General features: G+C 37.0%; 1 protein-coding gene across 1 annotated transcript; it reads left to right on the top strand.

Annotated features, from left to right (window-relative positions):
* Positions 1-1,488: 1,488 nt before the first annotated feature.
* On the top strand, positions 1,489-5,147 carry ATXN7L3B (ataxin 7 like 3B). The gene has a single exon (XM_015152260.3). The coding sequence runs from the start codon at positions 1,778-1,780 to the stop codon at positions 2,069-2,071; it is 294 nt and encodes a 97-aa protein (XP_015007746.1). The 5' UTR covers positions 1,489-1,777; the 3' UTR covers positions 2,072-5,147.
* Positions 5,148-25,301: the final 20,154 nt, after the last annotated feature.

Here is a 25,301-nt window from a genome sequence, read left to right on the forward strand (position 1 = left end):
CAGGGGGCAGCTAAAAGGCCCGCAACCCGGGAATCACTTGAGTTCAGGAGTTCAAGCTGGGGCAACACAGCAAGACCTCCTCTGCTGCTAAAAAAAAAAAAGAAAAAGAAAAGAAAAGAAAAGAAATTAGTCTGGGGTTGTGGTGCACCCCTGTAGTCCCAGCTACTTGGGAGGCTGAGGTGGTAGGACTCTTTGTGCCCTGGAGATCCAGGCTGCAGTGAACTATGATGGTGCCACTGCACTCCAACCTGGGCAATACAGCGAGATCTTGTGTCGAAAATAAAAATAAAGAATGAATAAATTCTAAAATATTTAGATGTTTAGATGATCATATACATTAGAAAATAAGTATTTTATCTGATTAAAAGATACATGTCTCTCCTTTAATCTCGACGGAAAAGTAAAGAATCAGACAGATATAAATATGTATTTTGTATTTTTCTTTCATTGGTTAACAATAATTTTAAAATAAATTATAAAGATAATACAGACTGCTCTATTTCACAGCAGTTCTTGGGACCAAAAAGTGAGCAAAAAATAAAGGAAATACTACAGCGATTTTTCTTATATTCAAGTTCATAACTAATATGATTAAAAATAGTTAACATTTACTGAACCATTGCTCACATGTAAGGCACTGTTGCAAGATTTTTTAAAATAAAATTTAATCTTAACCATGAAATAAGAATTAGCTTTTCTTTCAGATGAGGAAACACTAAACTGTTAAATGTTGGCTTCGGGATTTAAACTTAGGTAGACTGGCTCCCGTTCTCACAAATCATGCATATAATTTTAGGAAAAGTTTTATCTCCCATATATTTAACATATTTCAGATTTCCTCCCTCTTTAAGACAGAATACACACCTAATTTTTTTCTCTGATTATTTTAGAGGTGTACATTACCATCTCTTTATAGTCACATTGCCTTAATGATCTTATAAGTGAGATAGATGCCATGGGTTTATTTGATCAATATATATGAATTACGCCTTTAGTGCCAAGTTTCCAGTTTTTTCATTCAAAAAAAAGACCGAAAGATAAATTATGCTGTAATTTGTTTCCTTGCACCATCTAGTGGATTTAAATGACAACTGCGGCATTGCTATACACGATTCACTAGTCAATCATGTAAGTCAAATTTTCAAACACATCCCGAGAACTGTTCCTAAAATGTTTCCAATCACACCACAACAGTGCATATTATTAAATTTTTCCGTTTTTCAGAGGACATCAGTTAAGCATGGCTGCTGAATTAATTAGCGAATGTTTAAATTTACAAATAAAGTAACATAAAATAATATCCTCGCAATCTTTTAATAATCGGAGATAATGGAAGTCGTACACTACGTTCATTGCGTTCCTTTTCACAAACTAAAACGCTCTCAAAGCCGCAGCGCGCTGAGAGGCTCCACGAGTCTGCGCAGAACCACTGCGCAGGCGCTCTGAGGAGCGGAAGCGGGGAGGCGGGGCTAGGCTCGACAGGGGAGCGGAAGAGGCCCCGGCGGCTGGGTGAGGCGCTGAGACGGTTTGGCGGTGTGTCCTGGGCCAGGCGCAGCTAAAAGGCCCGCAACCCGGGATACGCCAAAACAAACAGAAGGACTTGGGATTCCGGAGCAGTCGCCCCTGTCGCTGCTGCTGCCGCCGCGGACACCACCGACCCCGCTGCCAGAGAACTGGGCTCTGAAAGGCGTCTAGGCCTAGGCGCGGCCCGTGGAGCCAGACGTGTTGCTGCCGTGAGTAAAACGAGCGCCCTCTTCGCAGTCGTTTACAAATTAAAATGGAGGAAATTTCGTTGGCCAATCTGGATACTAACAAGCTAGAGGCCATCGCTCAGGAGATTTACGTAGACCTGATAGAGGATTCTTGTTTGGGATTCTGCTTTGAGGTGCACCGGGCAGTCAAGTGCGGCTACTTCTACCTGGAGTTCGCAGAGACTGGTAGCGTGAAGGATTTTGGCATTCAGCCAGTGGAAGACAAAGGAGCGTGCCGCCTACCGCTTTGCTCCCTTCCCGGAGAACCTGGGAATGGGCCTGATCAGCAGCTGCAGCGCTCACCTCCGGAATTCCAGTAGCTGCAAAATGAGAGTCTGAAAGTGGCCAGGACAATAACATAGACTGGTCCTGTGGCTTGGAGGAGTAAGCTAAGTAGAAAAAAAGTAGAAAAATCAGACAAAAGTTCTAATTCCCCTTGAAGATATTAGCATTTAAAAACCCAAAGTGGATAATTTAGAAATCCTTTTTTTAAAGTGTATTACCTGGAGCAAGCTCTGAAGCCCTGGGCAGGAGGAGCTGCACAGCCTGCGGGCCAAGCAGTGCCTGTTGATCTCTAAACACACCAGGATGTGCGCAAGATTCTGTAGTGCCCCCCAATGCACAGGTGAGCAGTTGTGTGCCCAGCATATAAAATTTTTGGTTCCTCAGCCTTTCTGTCTGCCTGATGTCAAGGGCTTCCTGGACAGTTTGGACATCACAGTTCGTCAGGCCGTAATCAGTGGCCTGCAGTGGGACTGCCCCTTTGATATCTGAACCTTTGATATGGGCTTCTCTGAGACAAGTAAATGTCAGGTGCAAGATCTGGATACTAACATTTTCAATTTGTGAAATCCAAGAAAAAGAAGTCTCAAGTTTGATAGGGAAGCTCTGTAGCCTTGACTCCAGCAAGAAGAAAAGGTCAAAACCACCTATTTCCCAAAAGTCCAGACTTTACAGTGATTCAGCTGACTTGAGGACAGCGCCTAGCATTTGGCTGAGCAGAGCCCTCTTCCTTGCCCTCCAACCTGGTGGCATAGGCTTGGCAAATGGACAACTTGGTTGTCCAGGCAGGCTGAGGATTCGATTATGATCCCCTGGGGAGGTAGCAGGGACCTCTGCAACTATGCACGATCTCTCAAACTTCAAGATTCATGTCTGGATGTGTTATGCTGTGGACATAAGTTTAGTAGGGCAGTCACTTCCTACTCTGAGTTACTGGTTACCTAGCCACTCCATGGGTATGACTTGGTCATTAAGCCAGTTCACTACCTGCCTCCCACCCTGGGGTCAGGACTGAACTATAGAAGAGCATCATGGCTGTGCAGGAGGCTATGGTTTGAAAACTGAGCCCAGAGGGCACTTTCAGCTGCCCCCAATAATGTGAATGGATTAGTGCTAGGAGCCAAGGAGCAGGACTGGATTATCTCATCTGACTGTGTGCAGAGTCCTGTTGAATGTCCCTGTTTCTTTGGTTGGGTAGTCAGAGCTCTGCTATGGTGAACATCCAGACTGTCACCACCTTCTCTCTGCCCCTCGAAAGGGGCAGTCCTTTCCACTTGGTCCCCTTTGGATCTTGACAAGAGGAGCAGTCCTTTTATTGTTAGATGTCAGAGAAAGACCTCCAGAATCTCCTGACTTTAGGGAATGGTATAGGGGAAGATGGGAAGTAAGAGCCACATATCAAACTACCCTCCACTTTATTCCCTGAGCGAGGGTTTATGAAGTATAAAGGGGTGGGAGCCCCGAGGTGAGCAGAACGGTGCTGCTTTATTTGAAATGTTTTCTTACCTCATTCTGTGCCCCAGTAGGGGGTCCAGCCTCATCTGTCTGGCTTGGCCCCGTGTTCCTCCTGTCCCTTGCTCCACTGCCTATCTGGTGCCCCAGGTGCTGCTTCCACTCCAGCTCTCACATTGACCAGTTTCAATTCAGCTCAATGCTCCTGCTTCTGAAGCCTGCCCAATTTCTTTTTTCTTGGCCTCTGTTTTTGTTTTTGTTTCTTTTTTCTTTCTTTCTTTTGTCTCTTGTTTTTGTAGAAGATTCAGAAAAGAATCTTTCTTATGGCTCCCTCTGTTGGGATTGGAATTGGAAGAGAACTTAATTTTTTGTATTTAAAATGCAGTATCATGCCTAAGCATTTCTCCTGTATAGGACTGCCTTGCTAGTGTGCCCTCTTGCTGTGTCTTACTTCATAAGGAGTTGTATCTTCCCACCTCCATTTCAATACTGGTTGTTAGGACCTAAGCAGAAGAGCAGTAAAGGCTGATTGACACACAGGGGGATGGAGTTGGTCCTTACCCGTTCTCTAACCCTTGCTGTGCATGTATCGGTCCTTATCCCAGAAGGTACTATTTAGACTGTGTAGACTGATGTAGATTGCATACTGTAGAGGATTAAGGAAACCATAGAGATTGGGCCTTGGAACTATTACTGCCTTCTCTTAGAGTTGTCCTGATCAGGCTTGGGGCCTAGTTACAGATTAGTCTTAAAGAGTCACAGTAACTTTAAAAAAAATCAAACCTTGCAAAAGCTAAAATAATTTGGAGATATCTTTGCCCTTGACTTGTAGATATCTAAGAGGATGAAGAAAGGAGAGTCTAAGTGAGACTCTGGCCTACTTCCTAACAATGTCTTGGAAGTGGGATGATAGTAAAGGAGAAAGGCCACGGTCCAATCCCTCTACCTTCAGATAGGGAACTCAAATCCTGAAATTACTATTTTCTTTCTGGCCTTTTCTCCTGGTTAGAGGAGGAAGTGGGAAGTAGTTTTGAGTAATACTTGGTTCATATTACTCTCTTTTTTTGTTTTTGTTTTTGTTTTTTTGTTTGTTTCTGGCCCCTCTACCAATAGGGCAATAGCCCCCTACCCTGGATGGGTATAAGGTGGGCTTGGTCCAACAGGTGCCCAGAGGGTACAGACTCCTTTCTGGGGAGAGAATGCTCCCTACCATATAGTTGACAGTGGTTAGGAACTCTCCCTTTCCCTACCTATCTTCCTTTTAACAACAGAATTCCTGTTTTTCCCTTCTTGATTAAGTGTATTGATCACCCTGCAATCCTATTATGTATCTGAGTGTGTGTGTGTGTGTATGTATGTGTTATGGGGGAAGGGGGGGTTCTTTAAAATTTCTGTGGTTTGTGGCTTTTTCTTCCATACATTAGTTCCCACCATCGCATGCCCAGGGACCACTGCCTGGCATTATCGCATGCTGGGATCATCGGGGGAGGGTAGTGAAGCTCACCACTGTCCTTTGTTTTGGAGATTCTTATTTTTGCATAAGTAGTACATCCTATGCAGATAGCTGACTAACTGTATTCCCCTTTCCCCTATGGCTGCTGATGTAAATAAACTGCATCTCCCCATTGGTAAACAGTAATAAACAAAATTTTAAAAAATGTCTATTTGGACTCTATATGCATCTTTTAAAACTGTATGTTTTCAGGCATCGACATAATAAGATAAATGTTGAATTAATTGCTATTGAACCTTAATACTTTCTCCCTAACAGGAGTTCTATCAGAATGGAGAAACTGTCCACCCTTGTTTCTCAATTTGGCCTGCAAATTTAACTGTCTGTATCATACAGTGAAAGAGTCAAACCATATACAATCATCCCTTTTCCATATGAGGTAAGAAGGTGTTAAAGTAAGTCCAGTGCTGTCACTAAAAGCCCACTGTGAAAGATAGTTCCATTTGAATTGAACTCAATATATCCTAGTATGTACATTTTACCATCAATTTAAGCTAATATCCTTGCTCTCAAAAGGTAAGTGATTCACAACAGACGATGGTTCTGCCTTTGTAATTTTTTTCTCAATACTTAAATTTACCTCAACAATTTAGATCTTTCATTTTTAATATTAATTCTGAGGTTTTTCATCCCATTCCTAACCCACAGTTTGAGCACTTTCCCTAGAAACTACTTAGTGATCCTGTGTCCTAATAAGTCTCTTGCTAAGTGTTCTAATTTATTAAAGTTTCAAATTGGAAATAATATTGAGATTAATAAAAATTTCAGAAATGGGTCCAGAGAAGAATCTTTGACTCAATAGGATACCTCAGGGAAGCTTATAGATGTGTAACATGGTATTGAGTCTCTAGGAGCACTCAATGTACTTGTTACTGTCCAGTTTAAATAGACCAGGGCCAACGTGGTGATTTGGGAAAACTTAAAAATTTGACGTGTAAAACCCATGATGCAACCATAACAAGAGAAATTCTTCAAATGAAATTTCACCAAGATTATTTTGCCTTAAGTAAGATTTCTACTACTTTTATTAAAATTCACTGTCGGGATCTACTATCAATTAGTTTTCAAATGCATCTGCAGCAAATATTTTTGGTTCCTATTTTGTAGGTTTGGAGTTATATTTAGTACTAAGCTAATTAGTTTTCTAAAAAGATAATTGCAAGACCCATGCTTTACCAAATACTTGACAATGGGACTTTGAAGGTTATTATGTTTTCTAATTAGTATGATCTTTAAAGAAAAAAAAAAAAAAACACATCGCATACCTTTTAACTACCCATGTTTAACTTCCTAGATTTAGCATTTTAACTACAGCATGTAGCATCAGGTCAAGAACCTGATAAATGATTGCTTGATGTTGACAAAGACAAAATGAAGTATGCTGAAGTAACTAAAAATTCAGGAAGAACTTTCTTTGCACACATTAATAAGTAAAATTGCCTTAAGACCTATCTGAAGTGTTGTAAAGTTTTTCTTATAATTTTTTAAAAGAGTTTTATGAATAAACCATTTATGTGCTAAAAGCACAATAGTTACTAAATTTATTTTCATGTTGGTATTTAATTATGGTTAACGAATTGCCAGTTTTCAAGTCAGCAAGAGATAATATCAGATTTCAGAAGTTTTTCTCTGCTGTGAAGGATTATGAGCTCTCTGATTTTCATTTATTTTCCAAAAGATGCCCATAATGTTGCTTTGGAGGATAGCATTAGAAGTGATGTTCCTATTCAAAAAGGTTTTGTGGATAAACCTTAAACTCTTGAGATTTTTTTGTTTGTATTTTTCCATTTTTGAAAACATTTTCAATCGTATATTTCTTGAGACTCATTGGAAATATGTGAACCAAAAAGTAAATACTAAATTGATTTTAGAGATGAAAAAAATATCTTCAGCAGCAGTGACTTGCCGATAGTTCCAAATGCAAAAATTTGCAAGTGGTGGAAGCAAAAGTAGAATGCTGGTGTTGTGACTCCTAGGTCAGTGGTCTCTGTTAAAGCAGTGGAATAATAACTAATTAAAAACAAAACAGAATGAAAAATCCATGATTCTTATGAACAACCTTAGGGCAATGAATTTGAAAACAGAAAAAAGGGAAGTCTATTTTAAAATAGAACTCAAAAGTAACTCAAGGAATTGTAAATTTTTAAAGTAAATTAATACATCTATAACTTTTAAAACACCACACAATTAGAAATTATAGACAATACAGCAAATGAAACAATGACAAAAACATAGGCAAAATAATATCAAAATAGATTCTTTTCATTTGGATGTTAGCAAACCAACTCCTTTAAAATAACAAAAGTAAACGTCAACAAGTCAGGTTAATCACAGGATGGCAAGATTTCAGCTCAAAATCATCACATTATCATTAGAGAAAATCCATGTGAAAATTTGAATTGATACTGAAAAATAGTTTGAAAAAATTCAATATGAATTATTGCCTTAAAAAAAGACATCAACAATATAGAAACAAAAGTTCAAGAACTTATACACACTGCAAAAGGGCATGTACCAAAAATCTACACCGATTGCCATGCTTAATAATGAATACTTGGAAGCACTCCCTTTAAAAGCAGGAATGGAAGAAACAAAATTTTTACTGTTCTAAGATGATAGTTACATGAACAATTTTATAGAATCTAGAAACAGTTGTTCTCAGGTGACATCTACATCTACATGGATAATTTTATAGAATCTACAAACATACGATTGAAAGTAGTGAGAAAATTTAGCAAAGTTGCTGGATATAAGATCAATATCTAAAATCAGAATACCAACATTTAAAAAGTGTTATTAAATTTAGATTGTAATTCAACAAGTTATAACGGTCCTATGAAATAATATCACAAGAAATGTGTAAGATTTTATAAAGAAAATAATATTTTCTAATATGTTGGGAAAATCCCAAGTAAACGGAGAGGATGTTCACTTACAGAAAATGCAATCAGTATTGCTCCAAATATGTGAATTAGAAGCAATCTGTATTACAATCCAAATAGATGTGCTCATGGAACTTGACAAATTAATTTTAAGATTTATGTGAACCACCAGATGCTAGAATAGACAAGATCTTTTTGACAAATGTATATTGTAGTTTCGGTGCAGAAACAATGGAATGGAATAGAGTTTAGAATTGGAAACACATAGATTACAGTTTATGTCTTCTTGATGTGTGATTAAATTTCTATTATAATCAGTGGAATATAAACCAATATATTGTTCTGGAATAGATTATCCATGAATAAATAATAAAACTGTGCTTAGATGCAAAATTCCCAAATGGATTAAAGATTTAATGTGTAAAAGTAAAATGTCAAAACTTTCTAGAAAAATATAGGAGGATATGTTCATAATTGTGTGTAAGGGGAAAATTTCTTAAAAGTACAAAACAGAGAAAAGATAGATGTATTGGACCATAAGAAAAACAGAACTTTCTGTTGATTAAATCATATTGGTTTGAAAGAAACAAACCAATAACCCAGTGTGCTAGTTGTTTAGTTCTTATAACTGATAAAAGATTATTAACAAAATAGTTGTACAATTGCCAAGTGTACAAAGTAAAAGAACAACTCATTCTTACAAAAAGAAATATGAATGGCTAAAAAGTTGTAAAAGTTTACTTAGGTTCAAAAAAATGCAAACTAAAAGCAAAATACCAATTTACCCTACTCAGTATGATTAACTTTTTTTAAATGGTGATGACATCAACTCTGAAAGGCATATGGAGCAATTAAAACACATAAAGTGCTAGTGGTCTGTAAATTGGTTAAAAAAGAATTTAGAAATATCTACTGTGGTTGAAGACAAAAGAAACCAATACCTCAATGTTTCCACCTGTTGCAGCATTATATGTAATAGGAAAAAATTCAAAGCAATATACCCACCTGAAATATATATATAGTCACTATACAGAAGTGAGAGTAAACCAGAGCTGTAAAAATAAAATAGTAAAACATATTTTACTTTGCCCCATTTCATTTGATGTTTAACAATAGGCAAGTCAACGCTATGTATTTAAATAATTGTGTATATGTAATAAACACTATACCAAAAATATTGGATCAGACTTCCACTTTCATATTTATGGTCGTGTAGATAGCAGACTAATTGATATAGGACGTCTGTATGCTAAATAAACTGCGGTAAAGATACTCTTAAATGCATTACTATCTTCCCAAAGAAGTAAAGGAAATACTCAGAATACCCATGGCTGTCTTCTAACGCACACACACCCCAAAGATACAAATGAAAACAGAAAAGGAAAGTGCACCGGGAAAAATATAGATACCGTATGGGAATGGGGGATTAGGTTCTGATCATCACAAATTGAAACTGTAAATATAAGACGCCTGAAATAAGGTTTATATCTTTGGTGAAAGGATGGGCAGAGTAAAACTAGATCGATTGATAAGTGATTGATTAATGAGTGGATAGATAAGAGAAACCTTCCTTACTTTAGAGAGGACAGATGAGAAAGAAAGACTCTGCTATTGCCTGAGGTGAAATGAATTGACTAAAATAATAACAGTCATGCCATTATCATCAACATTTACTTTGGGAATGTGCACCCATACACTTGGTTTCACATAGCTACCCTACCCTGCCAGTCAGAGAAACTTTGACCTGAGAATTACATAATGTATTGAAAATGATACTGTACCTCTTGGCTACCTGACAAAATTTTGTTCCTTTAGCATTTTCACAAAACATAAGTTTGCAATAAAAGAAGCATCTCTTTCTTTAAAGATTTCATTTATATCCGTCATACTTTGTATCTTATAAGTCTGTTTACAAGAAAGGAATTCTAGCTCTACAGTTTGTTCTTTCTGCTGACTCTACATAATTAGAACTTTCTTATAGAGTTATTAAATATAGAATATGGCCATAAATGAAATATGTACGTTAATAGATGGAATTTTAAACATGAGCAAAGAACAGGAGAAAATAATGCAGTTTTAAAAATGAAAGTAATAGAAATAAAAATGAAAAGAATGTATGCCAAAAAAATTTAACCTCGTTGTATAGGTAAAATATCAGTTTAATCAAGCTGGGAAAAGAAGAAATGAATCAGAATGAAGCAGTTCATGCACAGCAGAGTAGTTGTGTTGCCTCCTTGTCTCCCAGTGATAAACCTACATGCCATTTTTTAAATAAAATAGATAATCAAAAAGTGAAAGTGCAGCAAAGAAAAAAGTGATAACACTTGAATTGCAATTGAATGTAATTGGAAAATGACTGATCTTCGGAATGGTGACACAACATTCTGGACGCCCAAGATATACAGCCAGAAGAACTCAGTCAATGAGAAAATTGGTCGTAATGAAAAAAGACGTTTCAGAAGAAATAAAGCTGTCAATAAACAACATTAGGTGTTACGTCAGATATTTCAAGATACTGAAAGTGCACAGGGTAAGTTCTGGCTGAGCGCGGTGGCTCACACCTGTAATCTCGGCACTTTGGGAGGTCAAGTCAGATGGATCATTTGAGGTCAGGAGTTTAAGACCAGCCTGGCCAATGTACCACGTACAAAATACAATGTAAAAATACAAAAATTAGCCAGGCATGGTGGTGTGTACCTGTAATCCCAGTTGCTTGGGAGGCTGAGGCAGGAGAATCACTTGAACCTGGGAGATGGAGTTTGCAGTGAGCTGGGATTGCACCACTGCACTCCAGCCTGAGCGACAGAGTGAGACTCAGTCTAAAAAAAAAAAAAAGTATGCTGACAGAATTCTAGATTCCTGTCCCCTGGTTATTCAACCAAATAGTAATCTGCTGTGAAAGGATTTTGCAGATGTAATTAAAGTCTCAAGTCAGTTGACCTTAATATATGGTGATTATGCAGGTGGCCTTGACCCAATCACATGAGCACTTCAAAATCAAAGTTTTCTTCATCTAGTAGTGGAAGAAGACACTTTTTTAAGTGTGAGAAAGATTCAATGAACCGTTGCTTTCTTTGAAGATGGACTGGGCCACGTGAGAGGAATGTGGGTGCATCTAGGAACTGATAGTAGCCTCCAGTTTACAGATAGCGAAGAAATAGGGATGTCAGACCTAAGGCAATAATAGGTTGTGGATTGAATTCTGCAAAACAAACAAACAAACAAACAAAACCCTGAATGAGCTTGGAAGCAAATTGTTTGCCAGAGCATTCAGATAAGAGCCCAAACAAGCTAACACTTCATTGTCAACCTTATAAGACCCTTAGCACAAAACTCAGCCTAGCAGACTGTGACTTTAGAACTAGAGAACTGTGAGAAAATAAAGGAAGGTTGTTTTAAGAAGCTAAGTTTGTGATGTCATTATGCAACAATAAAAACCTAATACAGTCATAAGCTGATTCGGATTTAGGACTATGACAATTCACCACGGCACAGAAAAGATGCTTGTTCTGTGTCTTGATTTACATCTGAGAATATGAGAAGGAGGCTAGCAACGTTCAAACTATTTTGTGTGTGTGTGTGTGTGTGTGTGTGTGTGTGTGTGTGTGTGTGTGTGTGACAGAGTTTAGCTCTGTCACCCAGGCTGGAGTGAAGTGGCGTGATCCCAGCTTACTAGCTTACTGCAACCTCCATCTCCCGGGTTCAAGTGATTCCGGTCAGTTCAAACTATTATTGATAAATTTTGTACAAATAAAATACATTTATTCTCAATGTTTCTAATGTTGAAAATCACAGTGTATGTAAATGCGGCTTTTATTTTTCTTTTATTTCCCCTTACATTCATCACGTTTATCATGTTTATTAATAAGAAAATTTTCAATATTGCAACAGTATTATTTTTGTTGCAATATTGTCACCAAATGATCTTAATTATTCCTGTTTATTATTAACATTGCTTTGCACAATTTTGGTTTGCATGGTCATTTTTATAGTCCTCCACACCGTGCAAAACTAGGGTTGACTATATCACTATTATTTATTTTCTTAAATATTTCAAGAGATATTAATACTGTATCTCTTCTGTTGAATTAATTCCAAGTTAAAAAAAAATAGCAGTGAAGTAAACACTATTTTGCAGTGATAACTTGGGAGGTTTAGCTTAAAACTCAAAACATATGAGTCCCCCAGATAGCACTGACAGAAGAAGAAAAATAAGGAAAGCAGTTTGTAGCAAAAGGAAAGAAGAATATAGACTAAATAGGGCATATTTAACCAAGAATCAAGAAGAGGAGAACGGTAGTACGGTATCTGATTAATGAAAAATCTAAGTGAATTACATGAATGAGAAAAAATACAAAGTATAAGAAGAAGGAAAAAGTTTGTAGGTATTGTACTCAAATATATGCATTCTAATCTTTATCCTTTAATTTATTCTTAGAGTGAATTTGGGAAAGTAAGTTATTTTTTATGAATTTCAACTTTATAAAATGGAGATAGCAATGTACTTCAGTGTTACATGACCTACTACATGTAAGTTTAATCTAGTTGGGGTAATAAGTGGTGATAAAATAAGGCTTTTTTGAGAAGATGGTATTTAAACTGAGAACTGAAGGATGACTTGCCTAGACAAAATTTGTCAGAGTACATGGAGAGTGAATTGGGGTGGTATGTAAGAGAGGGATGGAGGTGAGGAAAAGGATTTAAAGCTAGTATGTTAGAGATAACCACTTAAATTGAAATTTTAAAGCTCTGGAGAAATGATCATGCATCTTGGATATTTAAAAACTCTCAGTTTTTAACATAAATTCATATGTCTTCTCCATCCCTATCAGGAGGTTTCAGGATGCTGTTTAATGGAATTGTCAATAGATGGTGATATTTATAATTGGCATAAACTCCTTACTAGGATCTTGTCAGGTAAGTAGATAGGTCGTTATTAGGAATATAATTCCAAAGGGCCTAAAAAGGCAATCTCTCATTAATACAAAAACACTTTATACCTGCCGGGTTAATCTTAATTTTCAAGATGAAGTGCTGTCTTAAAGACACAGTGACCTCCCCACTTTTAATGTGCATTTATTTCCTAAATTTACTCTTCCACTTCATTCTCCTCAGTCTCCCAGCTCTCACCATTTTCAGACACACACATATACACACACACATGCATGCACAACACAGACATGCACACAGGAACGACATATAACTTTAAATCAAGCCCTGAGGTCCTCTCAGTTCAGAGTAAGGTTAGCTAATCTGCTTTTGCTCTTGCTGCTGTATGATTATTATAGTTCAAGGATTTACTTGCACTCTAGCCACTTTTGCAGTTTGAAGGTGGATTAGTGTTGCCCTCTTAAGTACTTCTTTTACAGCTAAACTTGCTTTTTGAATTTAAACTGCTTGTGTTATTTCTGCTTGATAATGGATTCAACTATGATTCAAAAATTGATTTAGATTTTGTATAATAGATTGGAAATAACAAGCTTAGTCTTGATTTTACAACAAACTGTGTGACTTCAATCAGATAACTTCATCTCTTTGGGCCAAGATTTCTTATTGATAACAGATAAGCTTGAATAAAACAATGTCTTAATTCCATTCAACACTCTATGAGTCTATGAGCTAAAAAGTTGGACAATCACTGCCAAAACCATCATATTCCCAAGGCTAGCTTACCATATAAATACACAGATTTTATTATAGTTAGATTATTTTTATATTGTTCTAGGACTTTGCTTCAGACCTCTTATGACCTCTTTGATTAGAAATATATCTTTCTAAACAAGGATGTTATCTTTGTTTCAGATTTATGTATCCAAGGGCAAGCTAGATATCTCCAATTATAGGTATCACAGGAAACTCACATCTCGTATTATGCAAAACTGAAGCCTGGAGAGCCTATGCCCCGGTGAATTTTATTCATTCTAAATGTTGAGAACTGCTCTCCTAGGGAGAAAGCAAAAAATAACTTTATGTTAATCCTGTCAGTCCCCAGTAAGACATTCCTACGATGTTAGAGACCTAGGACAATTGGTTTTCTTTTCTGGCAGAGTTCCTATACATGTAAACTGTTTGACTTAAAAATGTATTACAAAATTAATAGAACATGTGATAAATAGTGATTTATTGATAAATATTTAAAATAACAGAGAAAGGCTAATGTCATCTTTCTTTATTGCTCAATTGGTGCATGAGGATTTCATATTATTAAGGAATATTGATCCTTATTTGGTCCAGGAATCATTGCTTCCTGTTCTTTATTGCAAATGTACTATTACCTGTTAATTTCATATCTCTCACTGCAAGAAAAAGGTAGCATGCTATTTTTACTCAAAATGACATTGCTTTTTGGACTCTTGTTCATATTGAAATAATATAAATGTCTTGCCTCTGCGATTTCCTAATACCCTTGATTTAATGCTGATTACATTATTCATGATGTGGAATCATCTGCCATACAACTATGAACATTCTATTCCAATGGCTATCTCAAAGTTTGTTAATATGTTTTGTTGGCTATGATCACCAGTGTTAAGTTTTACCTATGATATACAGTGAAATTTGTGCAATAATTTAGATGTATGGATATATTAAATTTACCAAAAGGAAATTTATATAGTGTAAATATAGAACAACACATCTTCCAGTAGCATTGGAAGAGTTCTCAAATTCTTCAGGCCATAGCCTCTAAATTCCTAGAGTGTAATATTTTTCAATGTTCACCAAATCATACCTACCACTCCAACCCATGAGTAGGGTGGATAGGTGAGGGGGCCCTCAGTAGAGAGAAAGCAGCAGTCTTGTTCATACAAGGAGGATCCATTCCACGTACTGTAAGGCTGAAGATCATGCCAAGAGAACATAAGGCCACCACATAAATTGGAGGCAAAAGAGAACAACTCTCAGAATTGCCATTAGGATTATAGAGTTATAGCTTTAAAAGCCCCTGGAGAAGATATATGCAACCATCACTGGAGAACTGCCTGACTTGCTGAAGGAATTTGGGGTAAGCAGCCGGGTTGCCAGCAAGAGGAGCAACAGTGGATGCTACAAGGTTAGAAACTACTGCTGCTACCCCTGCCATGTTCTGGTGGTAAAGAAAAGAGACAGCCCTATAACTGGAACAGACACCAAGATGGACAAGAGCCAATACATAGCTCTCACATACTTGGTTCGAGTCCAAGTGTTGGCATTGGACCAATGGTAGGCTAGAACCCTGAACTTGCCATGCCCATGAGTGACCGTCACATCAAATCAGTATGACAGTACCTTTCTGGCTGCATAATCTTGTATAATCCAAATAAAACAAAAATTCTACTTTGGGTAGCAGGAACTGAGGTCAGACCACAAGTACTGAGCACCTTAAGACATACCCAATGTAGAGGGTTCTGATGGTTAATTTTATATGTAAGCTTCAGTAGGCAAAAGGATGTTCAGATAGCCAGTACAACATTACTTCTGAGTGTGTCTATGAGGGTGTGTCCTTAAGAGATTAAAATCACTAGACTAAGTAAAGAAGATCCACCCTTACCAATGTTGACAGGCCTCATGCAATCCTTTGAGTGTCCAGATAGAACAGAAAGGTGGAAGAAAGGTGAATTTTGTTTTCTTGAACTTGGATTCCTGCCCTCAGACAACCTGTCCTCAGATTCAGTGTTGCTGGTTCTTGGGCCTTTGGACTCTGAAACTTACATGATTGGCTTCCTGATTCTCAGGCCTTTATCCTTCATTTTCTAGCCAGAAGCTATACCATCAACTCCCTTGATTCTCAGACCTTCGGACTTGGACTGAATTATATCATCAGCTTTCCTGGCTTTCTAGCTTGCAGAGAGCATATTGTGGAACTTCTTTGCCTCTATAATCATATGAGCAAATTTCCATTATAAATCTCTTACATATCTGTATGTATCCTATTAATTCTTTTTATCTGGAAAACCTGACTAATGCAAGGGTCAAAGATCATACTGCAAGGATCTGGTCCAGGATGGTACTGCCACCCTTGACTACACCTAGGTATTGCAGAGGGCTTAGAACATTTTGAAGAAAGCACCCCGGTGCACCAGGAATACCCTCAGATGTGGGCCTAGAACAAGGACCCACTTTTTCAGACTAAGTATGGTCCCAAACCACCATATAAAAGTTGTTTCTTTCTGGTTCTGTCTCTTAATATTTACTTCATTCTTTTTCCATTCAACGACAGCTCTTCTGTCACAAGCTGTATACCGTACACTTCAGGAAAAATAAATGTATGTGGCTTTTTGTTTGTTTGTTTTTAGTTCTCTAAACTTCATGGCTTTGCTCATTTTGCCCTAACTTACTTTCTGTCCCTTAGCTTAGCTAACTCTTAATATTTTTTTAAGTTTCAGTAAACATAGAATGATTTTGGAAACTTCGTTAAAATTACATATGTTTGGGTTTATTTCTGGACTTCTGTTTCTATTCCATGGGCCTATATGTCTGTCCTTATGTCAGTATAACAATGTTTTGATTACTGTAGCTTTACAGTAAGATTTTAAATCAGGACGTGAAAGTCATTCTACATTGATTTTCTATTTCAATAGTGTTTTGGCTATTTGGAGTCCCTAATTTGAATATATGTTTTTACATTTCAACAAAAAAGGCCATTGAAATTTACAGGAATTATATTGAATCTGTATCTCACTTTATGGGGAAAGAATAGTTTCTTCCACAAATGGTGCTGCTACAACTGGATAACCACATACAAAGAATAAAGTTGGACCTCTAGATCACTCCATATGTAAAAATTGCCTCAAAATGGATCAACAACCTACAGATAAGAGCTAAAACGATATAACTCTTAAAAGAATGCATACAGGTGGGACCAGGTGCAGTGGCTCATGCCTGTAATCCCAGTACTTTGGGAGGCCAAGGCAGGCAGATCACGAGGTCAGGAGATCGAGACCATCCTGGCTAACAGTGAAATCCATCTCTACTAAAAATACAAAAAATTAGCCGGGCGTGGCGGGCACCTGTAGTCCCAGCTACTAGGGAGGCTGAGGCAGGAGAATGGTGTGAACCTAGGAGGCAGAGCTTGCAGTGAGTCGAGATCGTGCCACTGCACTCCAGCCTGAGCAACAGAGAGACACTCCATCTCAAAAAAAAAAAAAAAAAAAAAAAAAAGAATGCACCCCGGTAAATCATCACAACTTCAGATTAGCAATAGATTCTTAGGTTTGGCACTGAAACTATAAGCAACAAAACAGAAAATAGATAAATTTGACTTAAACAAAATTTAAAACATGTATCAAAATACATTTAAAACATGTAAAAAGACAACACAGAGAATGGGAGAAAATATTTGCAAATCTTATGTCTGATAAGTTTTACTATCCAGAATATATTAAATAACTCTTACAACTCAAAGACGAAAAGATGAACAACCAAGTTAAAACATGGAAAAAGGACTTGAATAGTCATTTCCCTAAAGAAGATATACAAAAGACCGAAAGGCAAAGGAACAAAATGTTCAACTTCATTGGTCATTAAAGAAATGCAATCCAAACCACAATGAGATACCACTTCATACTCACTAGGATAGCTTTAATAACACACAAACAAACAAACAAACAAACTGGAAAATGAATATTGATAAGAATGTGGATAAGTAGGTTGTGTGGTGCATTGTCAACGAGAATGTAATATGATACAGGCACTGTGTAAAATACTTCATGGTTCCTTAAACAGTTAAACATGGAATTACCATATGACTCAGCGATTTCACTCTTAGGTGTATATACCCAAGAGAAATAAAAGTATATGTCCACACAGAAACTTGTACACAAATATTCATAGCAGCATTATTCATAATAGCCAAAAGGTGAAAACAATCCAAATGTCCATCAGGGTGGATGAATGGATAAATACATTGTGAGATACACACACACACACACACACACACACACACACACACACAATGAAATATTAATTAGCCATGAAAAACAATTAAGTCCTGACAGGGCTACAATTTAAATGAACCATTAAAACATTATTCTATGTCAAAGAAACCAGACAGAAAAGGCTTCATATTATGTGATCCTTTTAAAGTGATATATCCAGAATAGGTGAATCTACAGAGACAGAAAACAGTTGAGGTTACTAAGGAATCAGAAGTGGGGAAAATGGAGAGTGATTATTTAACAGAATGTTTTCTAGGGTGATGAAACAGTTTTAAAACTAGAGAGAGCTAGTGATTGTACAACAATGTGAATACAGCAAATGTCAGTGAATTGAGTACTTTGAAATTATTAAGGGTATGCTATGTGAATTTCACCTCAATAAAAGAACAACAACAAAAAGGTACATCACATATTACCTGTACCAGAGACCATATCTAGAAAGCAGCCTGGATTAGTTGGTCCTACTCATGGCTTCTGTAATATTCCTTGCCTATCACCATATAACTGCTTGTAAAATTGTGTTGTAATATTATTTTAATATATCAATTTACATATATATCATATGCTAGATTATAAATTCTTGAGGGCAGAGACCATATCTTACTCTGAAAGTTACCTGGTGCCTCACAAATAGTAAGTACTCAATGTTTAGTTTACTTTGATGGTATCCAGGCTACTAACATAAGATGTATCTTTAAAAAAACAGTTTGTCTAGGTTGTTTTAGAAACCTAATCATTGGTTAAATATTTCACTTGAATTCTATTGATTTTCCTGTAATTAGACTCCCTGAGTCTATCTTTTCTGGCTACTATGGTCTTTTATTACTTGGCTGCCTGTTTATTCTCTCATTATAAAAATTTTAAAAAACACACGTAGCTTATATTTGTCAAATGTTGCTGCATAATCTTGAATGATGTGCCTTTACATATTTATATCTTGCACTACATAATAAGTTTGTTATGCTATAATGCAGAGCTTTTTTGAATTATCATCATTTAAGTCCCACTTCCAATAATGAGTATGAAACCTCAAGATCCATCTGTTTATTCCTTATGGTAGAAACACCAGGCCGGGCGCGGTGGCTCAAGCCTGTAATCCCAGCACTTTGGGAGGCCGAGACGGGCGGATCACGAGTTCAGGAGATCGAGACCATCCTGGCTAACACAGTGAAACCCTGTCTCTACTAAAATACAAAAAAAATTAGCCGGGCGAGGTGGCGGGCGCCTGTAGTCCCAGCTACTCGGGAGGCTGAGGCAGGAGAATGGCGTGAACCCGGGAGGCGGGGCTTGCAGTGAGCTGAGATCCGGCCACTGCACTCCAGCCTGGGGGACAGAGCCAGACTCCGTCTCAAAAAAAAAAAAAAAAACCAAAACAGAAACACCATTGGAGTCACATTGTTAAGTATACAAATGCTCCTTGACTTACAATGGGGTGATGTCCCAATAAACTCATCATAAGTTGAAAATATACTAAGTAGAAAATTTTTTCAAAACACCTAAACTACTGACCATCATAGCTTAGCTAAGCCTACCATAAGAGTATTCAGAACACTTACATTAGCCTACAGTTGGGCAAAAACATCCAATAAAAAGTCAGTTTTATAATAAAGTATTAAATGTCTGATATAATTTATTGAATTATCTACTGGAAGTAAAAAATAGAATGGTTGTATGGGTACTCAAAGTACCATTTCTACTGAATGCAAATTGCTTTCACACCATTGGAAAGATGAAATATCGTTAACTTGAATCATCATAAGTCAGGGAATGTCTGGACTTACAGAAAAATTGAAAATTAACATTTTTTTGGTTAATACATAGTGAAAACAAAAGGAAAAATATTATAACTATTACAAATATGTGATGTCATTTTTAATATTTTTCCAAAGGCAGCACCCAGATATGTATCCTACACAAGAACTATTTTTTGAGAATCAGTCTCAATTCTTCAGCTAGCTTAAGTTTGTCTTTTATGTTCTATATTCTGTATAACCAATTACTACATCTTAATACTTTCCTCAGTGAATTGCATAAACATTTAGTTCTTCTTCTCTCCCAGTATCAGTCTGTGCCAGTCATACCTAGATTAGCAATATCTACTTCTAATTAATCTTAATCATTTCATCACCCATTTATCAAATCAGAAACCTACTCCTACTATTTTCTGAAATATAAAATCAAGATACTTTAAACTCACATAATTCTTCACAATCTGATTCTATAACATCTCTTTACATTTTTCCAACTTCAGCATTCATTAATTTCTCCAAAACTTTATTCTCAAATGTTCCTCTCTTCATTTTTTTTTTCTTATTATACTTTAAGTTTGAGGGTACATGTGCACAACATGCAGGTTTGTTACATATGTATACATGTGTCATGTTGGTGTGCTGCACCCACTAACTCGCCATTTACATTAGTATATCTTCTAATGCTATCCCTCCCCCCTCCCCCCACCCCACAACAGGTCCCGGTGTGTGATATTCCCCTTCCTGTGTCCAAGTGTTCTCATTGTTCAATTCCTACCTATGAGTGAGAACATGCGGTGTTTGGTTTTCTGTTCTTGTGATAGTTTGCTGAGAATGATGGTTTCCAGCTGCATCCATGTCCCTAAAATAATGTCTGTTGACTTCCAGGACATTCTCCCACCCTCCCTAATGTCTCATTTACCTGGCATGTATAGGTAAGCACCCTCTGTATGGCCTCATTCTTAGTGACTTGATATATAAAGTTACACCTTTTAATGACTAAACCTGAGTTCCTCCACTTTCTCAACTCTAGCGTTCATATGTCCAGACTCCATGTCAGTTACTCACAAATCAACCATGTGGTGATTTTCATCAGGATTCAAAACTCTTCAATATTCGATATCATACAATTTTAAATTCTGATATTCTGTTATCCTTCCACATCAAATTCTGATCATATTCTCTATTCTTCTACATCTCTAGTCTTATTCAGGTAAATGGCTAGATGGAAGTTTTGGCTTATGATTCATTAGAAATATGAATGTATTGCCTCCGTTTTTGGACAATAGGGCCCATCAGGCACACTGAGGCCAAGGCCATTATATAACCAAGCTATAGTTTATTAAGATGGTTAGGTATAATAGTGGATATGCAGAATAAACTTGTCAAACTTTTGAATAAAATGTGTCCTATCATCTATATAGGAAGGCCAGCCCCTTTAAACCAGCCAACTAAATTACATTTACCCACTGTCATAAAGTCTGATCTTATGTTTCATTTCAGATAAATATGTTAAAACACATTTTGATAAATACTATGTAAAACACTGAGAAAAAAGAAGTTATTAAACCTCTCTGGTATGCTAGATACTGAAAACATTTCACTTAATAATAAATAATGTGGACATCATATAATTAATTGTCCTATTTTCTATCGAGTTATGAAAGTGGGATAATGGATTCCTCACTACCTAATTTTTCATAATTAAATGTAATATTTAGCTAATGTAATATAAAGCATGACAATCTTTTGGAACATTTATATAATTTATCCTGTTTGTTAAGTGGCACAGCAATTTCTATATCACAGCTAATTGTTTGAATTTGGAGTAGTTATGGAATAAAAAGTACTCTATCAAATAGAAATATATTAATGAAGCTTCATTAGACCAGGGCACTTGTCACCTTCTTCACTGTAGCCCATCCCTTCCACTCAATAGACAATGTCCATATATTCTTTGTGTTAGCATAAGATGGCACTATTTTACTTTTCAATATGTTGAGATTATTATGAATAAAGTAAAAAAATGATGAAAAAGCATATTTTCATGATTTTGCAATTGGTAAATCACTTTATTTATGATCAACTTGAACATGAATATTTTTCACCACTTTTTAAATATACTTTCTCAAGTGGTGATAGGTTTTGTGTAAAATAAAAGACATTTTCACGGCCTTCATAAAAAGAGAGATTTTATTGTTAAGAAAACATGAAAATGTTTATGATGGCATGAGGTACTGAAATAGCATTTTATTATTTTATAGTTAGTTATATATGTAATTATTTATTTAACATTCTATGTATATTTTTATGCATATGTTTGTATATACACACATCATTTTGTTTATACCATTTGTATTTAAATACATGAAAAGCACTTTCTTCTTCTGCATTAATGTTGAAGAAAAACTAGAGGAATAAGTGTGAAAAGAAATATATATTAGCTATATTACTTACATGATAAAGACAGTTTTATTTTTCTTGGGAAAATAAGTGTTTATATGTCAATTTAAATTCAACATAAAATTTCTGATATATTCTTGATATTTCCATGATTATGTATTAGTTCATTTTCACACTGCTATAAAAAATACCTGAGACTGGTTAATTTATAAAGGACAGAGACTTGATTAATTCACAGTTCTTCATGGCTGGGGCGGCTTCAGGAACCTTACAATCATAGCAAAAGGTGAAGGAGAAGCAAGTACCTTCTTCACAAGGTGGCAGGAGAGAAGGAGAGTGTGAAGGGGAAATTTCCCCCGGTTTTTTTTTTGAGACAGAGTCTCTCTCTGTTGCCCAGAATGAAGCGCAGTGATGTGATCTCGGCTCACTGCAAGCTCCACCTCCTGGATTCATGCCATTCTTCTGCCTAAGCCTCCCAATTAGCTGGGACTACAGGCACCCACCACCATGCCCAGCTAATTTTTTGGTATTTTTAGTAGAGATGGGGTTTCACCATGTTAGTCAGGATAGTCTGGATCCCCTGACCTTGTGATCTGCTGACCTCAGCCTCCCAAAGTACTGGGATTGCAGGCTTGAGCCACTGTGCCTGGCTGAAGCTTCCACTTTTAAAACCATCAGATCTTGTGTGAGCTCTCTCATTATCACAAGAACAGCATGGGGAGATTGTTACCATGATCTAATCACCTCCCATCAGGTTCCTCCACTGACACATGGATGTTACAATTAGAGATGAAATTTGAGTGGAAACACAGAGCCAAATCATTTAATTCCACCTCAGTCCATCCCAATTCTCATGTCTTTTTCACATTTCAAAATCAATCATGTCTTCCCAACAGTCTCCCAGTGTCTTCACTCATTTCTAATAAGTTAACTAATGCTTAAGCATTAACTTAAAAGTCCAAGTCCAAAGCCTCATCTGAGACAGGGCAAGTCCCTTCCACCTATAAGTCTGTAAAGTCAAAAATGAATTCATTACCTCCAAGGTACAATGAGGGTACAGGCATTGGGTAAATATTTCCATTCCACATGGGAGAAATTGCCAAAACAAATGGACCAGAGGCCCCTTGCAAGTCCTTAACCCAGCCAGACAGTGATTAAATATTAAAAATCCAGAATCATCTCCTTTGATTCCATGTTTCACATCCATGGCATGCTGATGATACAAGGGTTGGGCTCCCATGGCCTTGGGCAGCTCTGTTCTGTGGCTCTGCAGAGTACAGTCCCTACAGCTGCTTTCATGGGCTGGCATAGAGTGCCTGTGGCTTTTCCAGATGCATAGTGCAAGCTGTTGGTGGATCTACCTTTCTGAGGTCTGGAGGATGGTAGCCCTTTTCTAATAGCTTCACTAGGCAGTGCCCCAGTGGGGACTCTGTGTGGAGGCTCCAACCCTACATTTTCCCTCCACTGCCCTAGCAGAAGTTCTCCATGAGGGCTCCACCCCTGCAGCAGACTTCTGCCTTGATATCCAGGCATTTTCATACATCCTCTGAAATCTGGGCAGAGGTTCCCAAATCTCAACTCTTGTCTTCTGTACACCTGCAGGCCCAACACCACATGGCAGCCACCAAGGCTTGAGGCTTGCAACCTCTGAAGCAATGGCCCAAGCTGTACATTGGCCCCTTTTAGCCATGGCTGGAGGTGGAATGGCTGGGATGCAGAGCACAATGTCCCAAGGCTGCACAGAGCAGCAAGTCCCTGGACTTCATCCACAAAACCATTTTTCCCTCATAGGCCTCCATCTCTGTGATAGAAGGGGCTGCCAGGAAAATCTCTGACATGCCCTGCAGACATTTTCCCTGTTGTCTTGGCTGTTAACATTCTGCTCCTCATTACTTTTGCAAATTTCTGCAGCCAGCTTGAATTCCTCCCCCAAAAATGGGTTTTTTCTTTTCTGCCTCGTGGTCAGGCAGGACATTTTCCAAACCTTTATGCTCTGTTTCCCTTTTAAACATAAGTTACAATTTCAAACTATCTCTTTGTGAATACATATAACTGAACACTTTCAGAATAAGCCAGGTCACTTCTTAAATGCTTTGCTGGTTAAAAATTTCTTCTGCTACATACCCTAAATTATCTCTCAAGTTAAGCATTCCACAGATCTCTAGGGCAGGGGCAAAAAGTCACCAGTCTCTTTGGTAAAGAATAGCATGAGTGACCTTTACTCCAGTTCCCAATAAGTTATTCATCTCAATCTGAGAGCACCTCAGCCTGGACTTAATTGTCTATATCACTATCAGCATTTTGGTCAAAACCATTCAACAAGTCTTTAGGAAGTCCCAAACTTTCCCACATTTTCCTTTCTTCTTCTGAACTCTCCAAAGTATTCCAGCCTCTGCCTGTTCCCCAGTTCCAAAGTGGCTTCCACATTTTGAAGTTATCTTTATAGCAGCACCACACTATTCCATTACCAATTTCCTGTATTACTCCATTTTCACACTGCTATAAAAAATACTCAAGACTGGTACTTTGTAAAGGAAATAGGTTTAATTGACTCATAGTTCCGCATTGCTGGGGTTGGGGGGGGTGGCTCAGAAAACTTACAAGCATGGGGGAAGGTGAAGGAACAGCAAGTTTCTTCTTCATAAGGTGGCAGGGAAAACAGAGTGTGCAGGGGAAACTTCCACTTTTAAAACCATCAGGTCTTATGAGAACTTCCTCACTATCACAAGAACAGGATGGGGGAAACGGCTCCCATAGTCCAATCATCTTTCTCCAGGTCCCTTTCTCAACATGTGAAGATTACCATTCATGATGATATTTGGGTAGGGATACAGAGTCAAATCGTATTAGACTATAAAAGTTTAAATTTCTTCTGTCTTTAAACATAATAAAAATTTTAAAATCTTAGAAATATTTTATATGGCATACACTCTATATCTATGTAACTGATAGTTTGATATTCAATACACGTTACCTGAATAGAATTTTCATAGGAGGTTTCACTAGATTTTAAAAAATATGTACTTTATGTAAATATTAGGAAGATTAATAAGAATTAAAAGGTTTTAATTGATGGGACATATTTCTAGATTTTTAAATAATTTTCTACTTATGGTACAGACACTTTAATATCAAAGATAGATAGTTTTCTGTTTTTTATATTTTCTTGTGTTGAATTTTAGTGATGTCCTTGTTTTCCTAAGCTAAGAATATATTGCTAATTCTTGAAAATTTTATGTAATATAGTTTAAAATTATCAAATATTTGAAACAATTGTGTGGCATTTCATAACCATCATTAATAATCTTAGAAACCCTTTATGGTTATGTAACTTGATCCTCACTGTCCCAGTCTTT

The sequence above is a fragment of the Macaca mulatta genome, chromosome 11 (genome assembly GCF_049350105.2).
Source record: "Macaca mulatta isolate MMU2019108-1 chromosome 11, T2T-MMU8v2.0, whole genome shotgun sequence".
NCBI classification, from domain to species: domain Eukaryota; kingdom Metazoa; phylum Chordata; class Mammalia; order Primates; family Cercopithecidae; genus Macaca; species Macaca mulatta.

Excerpts from the sequence above, each read along its gene's own strand:
- ATXN7L3B (XM_015152260.3), top strand. The coding sequence starts at position 1,778 with ATGGAGGAAATTTCGTTGGCCAATCTGGATACTAACAAGCTAGAGGCC.